Below are 14,075 nucleotides of genomic sequence, written 5' to 3' on the forward strand. Positions count from 1 at the left end.
GAGCACAAAGATAGATATACAGGATAAAAAGAACAATAAGTTCTAACTATTCTTTTATTCTCTTATTATAATGGCAGTTCTTGAAATTCACAGTCTACTATGGGAAAATTCCATATTATGAATAGGGAAAAAGCATAGCGCATAATTTCCATATGATCCCTGGAGAGATCTCACAATCAATATTATCAGCCCTGTGATACTTAATTCTATACTTTTTGTTATCTGAAACGGATAAAATCTCTAATTTGTTCAAGCATTGTACTTTAAAAAAAAAAAGGTGTATATATATATATATAAATGTGTGTGTGTGAGAGACAGAGAGACAGAGAGACAGAGAGACAGAGAGACAGAGAGAGGAGAGAGATAGTTTGACAAGTTTTGAAAAAAAATTTTTATTGCAAGATAAACACAAATACAGAAAACTATACAAATCAAATATAAGGTTTAGTGAATTATCTTATAAACACTACCTTGGTCAAGAAGGAGAGGTTTGTTGGGAACCTTTCTGCCATACGTAAACATTATCCAGACTATTCTATTAACTGTTTCTCTGATTTTTACTATAGATAGTTTCATCACCCAAATGTGCATCCCTGGACACAATAGTCCAAACTCACTCTATTAAAAATGGGATGTGTTTTGAATCTCTTTTAATCTAGAGGTTTCTCCTCCATTCATTTCCTTTCCTTATAATTTATTTGTTAAAGAACCTGGGACATGTTACCAACAGTTTTTGAGAGCGTGGATTTTGACAAGTGTAGTCTCTCACTGCAGTTCAATATGTTCCCCTATCTTCCATATTTCTTGTGATCAGACTCAGATTTAATCCCTCTGGCAAAACTATAGATAATGTTTGGCAAGGCTCAGCACATAATATCTTCTTGTTTTTCTTCTTATGGTAACAGTTATTGATGCTTAGATCTTGATTCACTGAATTTTGTAAAATTACAATGTTCTATTTCTATAACTTCTTTTTCATTTATTGATAAAATGCTTTTAAAAAGAGACAATTCCCTTCATCTACTATTGGGCTACCCTGTACTATAGTTCATATAAACAATGCAGAATAAACACTTGATTCATTTCCTTTATTGATAAATTTTTCATGGTAAAAAATTGGTTCCCTGTTATATTCTGAGGTAACCATATTTTAATATGATTATGAGTTCCTGGATTTAAAAATATTTGCTGAGTTTCAAACAACTGCAATTATCATTTTTGAAACTCAAACTGTACCATCTTAGATCAGTTGCAAGCCTCTTCAAGATGGCTTCTGAGTTCTTCTGACAAGGCCCTAGTGGTTTTTTCATTATTGAGATAAAATTCACATACCATAACATTCACCCTTTAAAAGTGTACAATTCAGTGGTTTTACATAGTCACAGGTTGTAAAACCATCACAAGTGTTTAACTCCAAAACAATTTCATGACCTGAAGAGAAATCCCATACTCGTTAGCAGTCAATTTCCATTGTCTCATCCCCCCTAGATCATGGCAACCACTAAACTACTTTCTGTTTTTATGGATTTGCCTACTCCAGACATTTCAGATAAGTGGAATCATACAATATGTGTCCTTTTGTGTCTGGCTTCTTTTACTTAGCATTTGTTTGCAAGATTGATCCATGTTGTAGCATGTGTCAACACTTCATTCCTTTTTATAGCTGAGTAATACTCCATTGTGTGGATATGCCACTATTTGTTTATCTAGTTATAAGTTGACGGACATTTGGGTTGCTTCTATTTTTTGGTTATTATGAATAATACTGCTATGAACATTTATGTACAAGTTTTTATGTGAACATGTTTTCAATTCACTTTTAAAATTTGATATATTTTGACACACATATATACCTGTAAACCATCACAATTAATATAATGAACACAAACATCCCAAAGTTTCCTCATGTCCTTTTGTAATCTCTCTCTTCCCACCCCCAAGGCAACCATTGCTCTGTTTCTGTCACCATAGATTATAGACTACATTTTCTAGAACTTTCTAGAAGCCAAATTATACAGGCGAGGGGAGTTCATCAGGTTTTTTCATTCAGCATAATTACTTCCAGATTAATACATGCTATAGCATATCAATAATTTATTACTTTATATTGTTTCGTAGTATTCTATTGTATGAATATGTCAGATTATTTATCCCTTACTATCACTATTACTCATTACCACTAATGGGCAATGAGCTTGTTCCCAGTTTTTTACTATTATAAAGATAGGGATATGAATATTTATGTACAAATATTTCTATAGACAATGCTATCATTTTCCTTAGGATTTTGCCTAGGAGTGAAATGGCTGGATTATTTAGTTTACTTAATTTTTTAAAAAAGTCAAACGGTGTTCCAAGATAGCTGTCCCATTCCCATTTCCCTTAGCAGTGAATGAAAAGTCTCAATTCCTCCACATCTTTGCAATATTCAGGCAGCACTCTGGAAAGCAGGAAGGCTAAAATATAGCTCCTCACTCTCCTTCCTGAGGGGTAAGCTTCAAGCTGTGCACCTTCTCCCAATTATTCAAAGTGGTGATGGTTAGAGCAAACCCCCTCTCTATACCCTTTGTTCTTAGTGGTCCTTAGGCATCCAAACTTATGTGTTCAGGTTTTACCAAGGAAGATTCCTTTATAAAGCTCTCATGCTTTGAATTGGAGCCATAAAGGAACAAACCTAGGAGTAGGTAAATCATGAGTTGACAGGCCCCCTGAAAAACTGAAGTACAGCTTAAAATCATTTCAGTTCCTTGAAACGGATTAAGGTTATTCTTGATGCTACTATCTCTAGCCATATAGAAGAAATAAAAGTAAATCCTCTCTGGAACAAGATAACTGCAACTGCATTCTAGGCCTCCAAAATATCTATACATTTATATACATATGCCCAGCACTCAGTCAAAAATAAACAGGAATCCCTGGTACCCTCACTTTTAAGTTGTATCATTCCTTAAATGAAGTACCAGCTGTCAAATGTACAGAGGGCACTTTCTAGTGTCCTTCCCCCATTTCTTCATCCTAGCCATTACTAGAAAATTGGAGATAAAGTCCTGATACAAATGGTGGGATGAGATGAATGGGATTTTTAGTTCCATCTAACAAAGTTTCTACAAAAGTAATTCATCTATGGAAAAGCAAAATATACTATCTATTCATATTTTAAAGTATAAAGAAAATATGTCTACTTTCGAAATATCTAACTAACTCCGGAGCAAAAGGGGCCTGGGTTAAAGATTTTAAAAAACAAAAAAATGAGTGCTAGTTAAGATTAGGACCTATGTGATTATATATTTTATATATCAGGTATTTAATGGTTCGCTTTTTATTTTCTTCATTTACATCAGGTGTTATGAGCTTAAAATAAATCTTTTTTTTGGTATGCTTCCATAAGAGGACATTGAAAATGGGAGAACAGACGTACCGAGCTGCTGGAACAGGAGAGCCACACTAGTGCCTGTAACAGGAAGACTGTCATGCAAGGGAGTCTGAATCAGCTGTCTATCTCCCGCACCCAAGGAAAACAGCTTCTGCAGAATGGAGAAACACACACAAACACATTAATGATTTCTTTTCAGACATTTTCTTAATAAAATAAAAAATCCCTTTGAAGTTCAGATTTATAGCAGGTGATGATATTAAGATAATATTAAGATCAAATTAACAGACGCAAAGGGCACTAATGTAGCCCGAAACATTCAAGTTAATTTCCGTCAAACTGAATATAGTAAAAGAAAATTCAGTAGTTAAAAGTTGAAATTTTAGTAACGATGAAATACAAAAATCACTGACAATCACACATAGCTAAAAAATAATAAAATGTTAAAGTCAACATTTATATGCTAATTATATCAATAAAACTAGGAAAAATGAATGTAATATGAACCACATAAATAATTTTAAAATTTCTAGCTGCCACAATAAAAGTTTTTAAAAATTAAAAATAAGTAAAATAAAATCAAGTCAACAAAAAAACCATCATAATAAAGGCCCATAAACAAGCTCACTGTTTTAAAGTTAAGGTTCAATTGTGACCACTCACATTTCAAATTCTGCCCTTGGAGCAGAAGGAGAAGAATGAGGGAGGAGAGAGCAGAAAGGAAAAAAAGAAATAAAAACGTAAGAGTAACAAAAGACATCTGCATAGACAGAAGACAATTAAAAAGGTAAAGCGTGACGAAAAAGGATGCCAATTAAATTGTAAATAACTTCTTTGTCAGACTGAGGATAAATGATGTAATTTTTAAAGGACTATCCTCTTCCGCAATGTTACATAAGAATAAGCAAAATAAATGATCAACTAATCAATTTTAGGACTTAAGGAAGAGTCTTTTTTTTTTTTTTTTTTAAGTATGGTGCCTAAGAAACATTGTCATAGAGTTGAGGTTCTTATTTTTCTACTTCAGAGACAAATATGAAAATCTCAAGACATACAAAAGATGAAAAACAAAGGATCTCTGGGAAAGTTTTACTTCAGTAAAAGAGCTTAATGTCCTCATTTGAGGCTCAATTTATGACAAAAGCCTTGGGAAATTTTAAGGCATTGTTCACATTTTTCGAAGATCTGTGATTTTGGACCATGGTCAACATTATTATTAAGTTGGTGCAAAAGTAATTGCGGTTTAAAAGATTTAAAAAAAAATTGCAAAAACTGCAATTACTTTTGCACCAACCTAATACTAAAGGCAGCAAACTGAGATAAGAAAAATAAGCCCTCTTCTTTCAAAGTTTAAATGTAAGCCATTCTATTAAAGAGTACACACAACACACAAAATGGTTTTAGGACCACATATTATTATTGTTATCCAGGGAAATGAATAAATAAATAAATCTACTCAGAAATAGTTACAAGGTTATAAAAAAACTGTTTTGAGAGTTTTCTTAATGTTATCTCCTAATTTTTTTCACTCAAAAAAATTTTAGTTTAAGTTAATAAAATGAGGCATAATTCTATAGCGCAAGAGGAGTAGAAATAACACATTTTAAAAGTTCAACTTAAAAAAGTGGATTTCCAAGAAAATGTAAACTACAGTTCAAGTTACACAAAATATGACTTCCAATTATGCTATGTGAAAGGTGACCCTGTGTTAAAATTAACCTCACGACCTAAGAAAAGAATGGAATCTTGGGTCTCTAGGAGGCAGACCATAGGGACAATGCTTAACTAAACTAAGATCCTCTTTAAAACGAAAATATTTAAAGAATTCTTTTTTCCCCCTTTTCTTCACAAATTAAATTAACCGGAGGAGAGGAGATGAGGAACAGGCCCTCTTCATCTCCCTTTTGATTCTATTTACCTGAGACCCTCCAGCCGCTGGGACAAGGCACGCACACAGATTTGCAATGAGGCTTTCCAAAGAGACATTCAGACTGTCCACATACACAGTGTAGATCAAACCCAGGCAAGCCTGCAAAGGAAAGACGCATACAGTCATTTCATGGAAAAAGTAAGCACTAAAATAAATTGTTGTGACATCTGCTCCTAGGAAAATTTCTCTTTGAACCTAGGAAAGTATATTCTACAGTGTCCATGGAATACATTTTAAGCAGCAAATGTTATTAAGTTTATTAAATTTTCCTCCAGAACCAGAAGCTCTAAATGAACATTTGAGATGAGCTTATTAAAAACAGAAATCTATAATTTGTAAAAACAGGTGTTTGGGCTGAGATAACCACTCTAGCAAATTTGTAGGGCTTTAAACTGTTTTTGTCTCAACTTACTTTGCAAAACACCAATTTTTAAGATAAACATTTGGTAATTTTACCTTGTTTTGTGATTCTTCCAAATTCAGAACATTTATTCTACATAAAAATTGAACGTGAATTTTTACAAAAGATGACAAAATAGATCGAGGATATAATTTACACCTTAGAAGAAAGTAGGTGGTAAAAAGGAGACAAAATGTAATCTTTCTGAATCTCAGTCTGTTATAAAATGTTGTAACTCTGAAAAATTAGTATTTGTTAGGAGTCACCCCATTGTCATTGCTTTCTTGACACCAAGTTAATTTTTCTAGAATACATATAATCTCAACAATATGGAAACATTTGCCAGAAATTATGTATTAATTTCCCAAATCCTTGGGAAATTTTAAGGTATAGTTTATACTTTCCAAAAGAACATATGTGATTTGGGACCATGGTCAACATTACTATTGAAAGTAGCAACTGAAATAAGAAAAAAAATAAGCCCTCTTCTTTCAAAGTTTAAATGTATTTATTTATAACTAAATTCAAAGATTTTCTTACATGTGAAAATGCTGAGTGTCTAAAAAACATAATATCTGGAAGTAAACAATATTTTAAAGTTATGTTGGCAGTGGTACAATCAGAACTATTTGAAATCACAAATATCCATCCTATTTACTTCAATCTGGACTCCTCAAAAGAAGGTGAGTAAAAATACACCAAGTAGTTATATTACTATGCATTTTAAATTTGCTACAGGTAATCAAATAATTTCTTTAAGATACCTAATTTGAGTCAGTAAACATAGGACCTTTTTAAAACAAATACTACATCCTTAGAAATTTAAATAGTCACACGAACTTACTCCGGTATTAACGTCATCCAACACAAATACATTTCTTCTGTTCACAGAAATTTTATTTTATTGATAAATTCCTAAATCAATTTAAAGATATTTTAAATACAAAGAAGTTGTTACCATGGTTCACTCAAAATAGATTTACACAATAATACAAATCAATAATGACAACTAAGAGTTCTTTACCCTAAAAATTTCTGGATAATCTAATCTGGATACCAACACCAGGCTTTTGGGAGCAAACACTTCTGCAGGCTGAATTAAACCAGACACTTCCACTTCACCTTCAATCTCTTCCTTCTTTGTTCCCTAGAAATAGAGGCACTGTGATCAATAGATTTTCCTTGGTTTATAACTCATAAAAGATAGACATATCAATTTCATATAATTTACAAACTCCAAAATTACAAAATATAATTTATAATATAATTTACAAAATAAACTAAAAAAGCATACTTTGAAAGGAATCTAAGAAGCAGGCAAAGAAATTATGAAGCAGGGCATACTTACTACATTTTTTAAAAGCTCCTTCAGCTCTAGACATATACCACAACTTTGAGTATTTGGTTTCTGTGTTACGTACCAGTAATCAAAGGTAAATAAGACACATGCAAGTTATTTTAAACGGCAACACAAAAACTAAAAATGACACTCATTTTTCATGTTTGTTTTCCTGTTTGTCCCAATCTTTCAAACAACAATGTTGATTTTTTGAAGAGAGAACATTTTTACACACAAAACAAAGTTTCAGAATATGCTTCATATCACTGAACTGTACACTTAAAAATGGTTAAAATGCTAAGTCTTATGTCATATATATTTTAGCACAATAAAAACATCTAGAATAAAAAAATCTAAGTTTCAATTAAAATACTGGTTAATGAAGTATACTTTGAAAAATATTATTCTCGTTTGTGAGTTAAACATTTCCTGTGCAGCTACTGTTCCCATCATGATACTATATGATGCATTATGAAAGTTTTAAGCCAAAAAAAAAGGACAAGGTAGTAAAGCAATGATTTATTTCTAGGTGATATTCTAAGATGCTAGGACATTTTCCCAAACTACAATGTTCTTTTCTTTCCTTTCCATTAATCAAGGGTCCGGCTTAAAATTTATCTTCCTTCCTGAAGACTGTTCTTTACCTATTTTTCTCTTACTCTTAATTCTTAGCACAGTTTACCAACATATCTATCATGCTTGCTCATAGTTATTTCTCCTGCCAAACCTCTCCCCAAAATGCCACAAAATGCCATATCCAACTGCCTGCTTGACATCTCCAGTTGGATGACTAGCAGGTATCTCAAACATGTCCACAACATAGCTCCAATCTTTCTCCCAAAATTCCATTCCTCCTGCAGTATTCCTTATCTCAGTGGAAATCCTATTCTCCCATTTGGCAAATCAAAAATCCTGATTCTCCTTTCTTTCAAATCCCATATACAAACTGTCAGCAAATCCTGATTTCTTACCATCTCCACTTCTACCATAACACTGTGAGCCACCATCATCGTTGTCTGGATTGTTGGAACAGACCCCCTCAGCCTCCTCTATTTTTCTTCAGCCCCACTATGCTTCCTGGCTACTCTTCAAACATACTGGGCATGTTCCCAACTAAGGGTCTTAAGCACTTGTTACTCCTTTACCTCCTTTACTCTTTCCACAGATATCATAATTACTAATTCCCTCATCTCCATTAGGTCTTTATTCAAGAGACTTCTGCTCTGTTATAAGCCTTTGCTGATAGGATCTAGTACCTACCTGGCACTATACCTAGTAATTACAATATTATTGAGTATATTCCTTATGCTAGACCCTACATCCCCATGACTACTGTGTAACAACCAATTTGTACTTCTCAATCCCTTCCCCTTTCACCCATCCTTTCCCATCTTAAAGAAGTCCCTCTAAGATTCCTTGTAATACTGGTTTGGTGGTAATAAATTCCTTCAGCTTTTTCTTGTTTGGGAAGCTCCTTATCTGTCCTTCAATTCTAAATGACAGCCTTGCTGGGTAGCGCAATCTTGGTTGTATGTCATTGCTTTTCAAGGTGATAGATGGGAAGGGGATGGGGGCAGGGTGAAAAAGGTGAAGGTATTAAGAAACACAAATTGATTAGTTAATACAGTGTGGGGAATATAATCAACAATGTTGTAAAGATCATGTAAGGTGCCAGATGGGCACTGGACTTATCAGGGGGATCACTTCATAGACTGTGTCCAAAGCACTATACACCTGAAGCTGAAGTAGAATAATATTGAATGTCAACTATAACTAAATATATAGGTGTATATACTCACGGGATGTAGAGTATAGCATAGGAAAGATAGTCAATGGTATTGTAACAGCTGTATAAGATGTCAGAGGGGTAGTAGCTTGGGGGTGGGTTATCACTTTATGAGGGGTTCAAATGTCTAACTATTACGTTGCTTTGTACACCTGAAACAAGGAAGGAAGGAAGAAGGAAGGAAGGAAGGAAGGAAGGAAGGAAGGAAGGAAGGAAGGAAGGAAGGAAGGAAAGGAAGGAAAAAGCCTTTGCTGGCATCTTACTAGGAATTGCAAGGCCCTAACACTTCCTATCCCTTTTCCTTATATTATTTTTCTCCATGGCATTTGTTACCATCCAACATATTATCCACTTCACTTATCTTGTCTTTGGCTCCATTATTTCTATCTGATTTCTATCTGATTTCTTCCCTGTTAATTTCCCACTTCCTAACACAAGAGCTGGGCACATAGTTGATATTTAGTATTTATTTACTCAATACATGTAGGAATGAATTTTCTTGAAATAGTTTTCTGGGTCTTTTACCAAGGGAAGTCTCTTTCACCCTACTCATGGTAACCAAGAATTGTATTTTCTATCTCTTTTGGAGGCCGTATAGTTTCTAGTACAGTGAAATATAACCAAGTTGTTAGATGTCTATGAAATGCACATATCCAAAGGGAACTATCCATTTCCTTTTTATATGTGTGATAAGGTCCATATACTCTTGAAAGATTTTCATTTGTTACAAAGCAAAAGCTAAAATTAGGTTGCTTTGTTTCTGGAATCCTTAGAAATAATAAAAATGTGATAAAGATAAATTTACCAAAGATTTCCACACTTAATGAATCATATTCTTCATGGATTACTAATAAATTTGAAATGACAAAAGAATGACTGAAATTCCTGAAAGAGATAAAGCTATCCACATTTTTATGAGATTGTGATAAATGCCCTAGAGTGCCATTAGAAGTTAGCTTGAGTAGTAGATAACCATTTCAAAAAAATGAGGAGTAACCTACTTTAACCAAAACACAAAATAGAATGCACTGGTCATTTCTTAAAGCTATTCTTTAATTAAACTTTCATCAAATGGAATAGTTATTAACAAGAAAGAAAAAAGGTCCAATATAATGTAAATCAGTATTAAGTAAAAACAATTCCACTTTTATTTATATACTCATTACAGACGTTGACTTTTACTTTGTAAATGTGCTATAAATCATAAGGTGTTTTTCTTTTTAATTCTAACAGCCCTCCTACAAAAATACAATGTCTTAAGAGAAAATTCCTATCCCTTTTTGCAGCGCAAAATGTACTACTATGAAAAAAAAATTTTTTAACTCAAAAAATGTTGGTTAAAATAAAGGTTTGTTCTAGGAGACAGTAACGTGGTATTTTGATCAAAATTTTCTATAAATAATTTATCATGTTAGGGAATACTGCCTCTTCTCTATAGCCGCTCGAATATCTTTTATGTAATAATTATGTAATTATACCAGCTTTACTTGGTTTGTGTTTTACAATGACAGTCACATATTGAAAATATGTGAGAAACTTAAAAATAAGCAGGAAATTAAAATATAAGCTATGACTGTAATAGATGTTATAATAATGCTTTGAAATTTAATTTTTCATAGTATAAAACACTGACACATCATTTATCTCACTGGACACTACTTGCAAGCATTCTTCTAACCTAAAATTATTCCTTCATTTTAGTAGGTCTGCTTAAAGATACAAATTTACCTTTAATACTGTCTACTGAATTGTCTCACAGTGACTTGCAAGGTCCCTTATCTCTTATACATATCATAAGCACACACCACAGCTTGCCCATTTATAGATTTTTTTCCCCTACCTATTATTACTATGGATTACATCTGCTAGTGGGATTCCCAACTTCTATGTAGTTTACATTCTATGTAGCTCACATTCTCTATCCACAATAATAATTTCATCCTCACCAAAACAATCTGCCCTAAAAATGCTATTGCCCTTTAAACACGTCCTGAGACAACAATGCGAATAATTACTAGATTATTGATTTTATGGGTAACTCCGCACAGTAGATAGGCACAATCTTCAGGAAGTTTATCCTATCAATCACGTTGAAACTTCAATCTCATCTCTGTTGCACTGCTGATACTTAATTCTTGTTCCTTCTACCCTGAAAAGACCTGTTGTATTCAGTATCGTCTCTGTGTTAAGTTCATTTTCAACAATAATGTTTCACACTAAAACTCTTACTACAAAATTTCTTTATACACTCAGTTTAAAAAGAAGGATAACAGGAATTATGCAAATATAAAACTTTTAGTTCTACATTTCCTTTTTGAAATGTAAGTTATTTATTACAGTGTACCATTACATAGAATTGCCTCAGCTATTTAAGGACTTTAAAACTTTCCAAAATTGAAAATAAAGGAATCTAAGTAATTACAAAATTCTGTAAAGTTCCCTCTGAAAATTGTCTTCATTTCTTGCCAAAAAATCTGGTAATCATGTTGACATGTCCACATGATAAAACCTAGTTTATCCTTGCATTGGTCTGGAAAATAATTTTACGAGAAATACACATTTTAGGATAACAAGCTTTCTCAGACAAATCAGGTCACTGGTCTTCAGTTCAGAATTGAATTTTCCTCTAACAAACAAAACAAAACCTTGATATTTTCCCTTTCAATATCTCTTGGGCTCTACAGTATTTCGAAGGTAAGACAAATTCATTTGTAGGGCTACTATAACAGAAATCTTCCTATTTTTAAGTGGAACAAACTCCATATATTTTTTTTTTTTTTAAACATACTCATAAGGCAGCATTTTCCAAAGTATTTTTACTGGAAGCAAAAAGATATTACTTAGCCAAAGGGTCTACTAATCAAAAATTTCGAAAACAGTAAGTTAAGCCAAGTTGAAAAGGATTCATTACTGCAGAATTTCTCAGACTTTGATATGCAGATTTTATTTGTACAATGCCAAGCAAAGGAGATAAAATATGAAAATATTCCTCAAACTCATTGGACCAATGAACTATCTTTATTACAGAACATCTAGAGGACCTAATGGTCTCTGGAACACATGTGGGGAAATGCTGTCATGAGCTATTTTAGGATATAAAATGTGTGAAACAAGTATGTATAGGTTCATATGTTCTATATCTTTAGAATGTTGGGTAAGTATAATGCTTATCACATAAATAGATTGTTCTAGTTGATCTCAGTTTCATTAATTCTCATATTTCATAAAATAAGGTAAGATTTGAAAAGATTAGAAAATGGATAAGGCTGCTGGGATCTATGGTGCTACATGGCTGCCATAAGAAAATATTCAACATGCCTCTGGCCCCTTCTCAGCAGACGAATTAGGAACTTCTACTCTTGACCAGTGGTTCTCAAGCTTTCATGTGCATCAAAATCATGATGCAGGGCTTGTTAAAATAAAGTTCTGGGTCTCACCCCTACAGTATCTGATTTAGTAGGTCTGAAGTGGGGTCTGAGAATTTACATTTCTGACAAGTTCCCTGGTGATTCTGATACTGTTGGTCCAAGGACCACACTTTAAGAATCACAGCTCTAACAGTGGAAATGTAACGGCTGTGCGCGATGTCAGAGGGGTAGTAGATGGGGGGAGGGCGGTTATCACTGTGTGAGGGATATAAATGATAAATGTCTAACTATTACATTGTTTTGTATACCTGCAACTAATAAAACATAAAAATTAAAAAAGAGAATCACTGCTCTAGACTAACTAATATGACAATATAAAAGAAAATAATAACAGCTAACATATATTCTATATGCCAGACACTGTACTAGGCATCGTATCAGTATTAATAATTCATTTATTCAATTAAAGTATTAAATACTATTTACCAGGAGAGGAAACCAGGACTCCTTGGAGAAATGACACTGTTTTATTATCTGGCTCAGAAAAATATACAAAATGAGCCTGTTCATCTTATTGTATCAAAAAGTAAAGAATCAAAATGAATAAAAATTGTAGTTGATTGAAATCCATCAAATACACAAAAATCCATACGTTCATAATGATAATTTTTTAATTGGTCACTACCGAAGATTGCGAGGGTACCAACTATTCTGAAAAATTTTAGAAAGGGGAAATAAATTTACTGTCTTTTCTATCAAACTGTAATTGATGAAAGTTTCATTTTGTAAATTTTAATTAATAAGTGCAGAAGGAACAACAGAACTAGGAAATTATATATGTTTTTCAATTTCTATTGAAATAATCTATTTAGTCAATGATCACCAATAGATACTAAAACCATTAAGTAAAAGGTTAACATACCCCACACCCACAAATCAATTTTAACATTACCAAAAGTAAAACAACCAGGTATTAAGTGCCTCTTGATGTGATACCACAGGAAATACAGTACAATCTTTGAAGTAATCTTGCTTTAAAAAGTTAAATGTAAATCTAATCAAGCCTCTAGATCTAATTATCACTTTATGGAAACTATGGGGAATAGAGGTACAAGTTAAATAATAATTTGGGAATTAACCAGTCAAATCCAGAATGTAGGGCATTCCATTGGACAAATGAACCAGTTTCCTCACCATCCCCAAAAGAGGGGCTGTTACAGAGGAAACTTAAGAAATAGCAACCAAATAAAATGTGTAGATGTTGTTTAAATTCTGATTTAAATAAAACAAGACATTTCTGAGATAATTCTTTAAAATTTGAAAACATATAAGTTGATTACTAAATGATATTAAGGACTTACTCAAAATTATAATACATTTGCTAAGTATTATAATGGCAATTGGTAATGTAAAAAAAAAAAGCCCTTATCAGTTAGAGATGCATACAAAAATATTTACAGGTGAAATATGTTTGGGGTTTGCTTCAAAATGCCTCCCCCTACACTGCAAACTGGTGTGGCCTAAATGGAAAACAGTATGGAAATTCCTCAAAAAACTAAAAATAGATATACCTTATAATTGAGCAATTCTACTTCTGGTATTTATCAAAAAAACAAAAAAAAAACAAAAAAAAACATTACTTCAAAAAGATATATGCACCTCTATGTTCATTACAGCATTATTTACAATAACCAAGATATGGAAGCAACCTAGGTGCCCATTGATATATGAGTGGATAAAGAAGATGTGGTATATACTCTACATGCAATGGAATATTACGCAGCAATAAAAAAGAATGAAATCTTGCCATTTGTGACAACATGGATGGCTCTAGAGGGTGAAATAAGTCAGGTAGAGAAAGAAAATACTGTATGGTTTC

General features: G+C 32.8%; 1 protein-coding gene across 2 annotated transcripts in view; it reads right to left on the reverse strand.

The window, feature by feature from the left end:
* Positions 1-14,075, reverse strand: part of SBF2 (SET binding factor 2) — a 391,441-nt gene that overhangs the window by 195,170 nt on the left and 182,196 nt on the right. For both annotated transcript variants that reach the window (XM_019728975.2, XM_019728981.2), the window contains exons 4-6: positions 6,728-6,850; positions 5,292-5,402; positions 3,419-3,524 (exon numbers count right to left, since the gene is read on the reverse strand). In XM_019728975.2, the coding sequence (XP_019584534.2) occupies positions 3,419-3,524; positions 5,292-5,402; positions 6,728-6,850 (340 nt within the window). The remainder of the gene's footprint in view (positions 1-3,418; positions 3,525-5,291; positions 5,403-6,727; positions 6,851-14,075) is intronic.

Source organism: Rhinolophus sinicus, linkage group LG06, assembly GCF_036562045.2.
Source record: "Rhinolophus sinicus isolate RSC01 linkage group LG06, ASM3656204v1, whole genome shotgun sequence".
In the NCBI taxonomy this organism is placed as follows: Eukaryota; Metazoa; Chordata; class Mammalia; order Chiroptera; family Rhinolophidae; genus Rhinolophus; species Rhinolophus sinicus.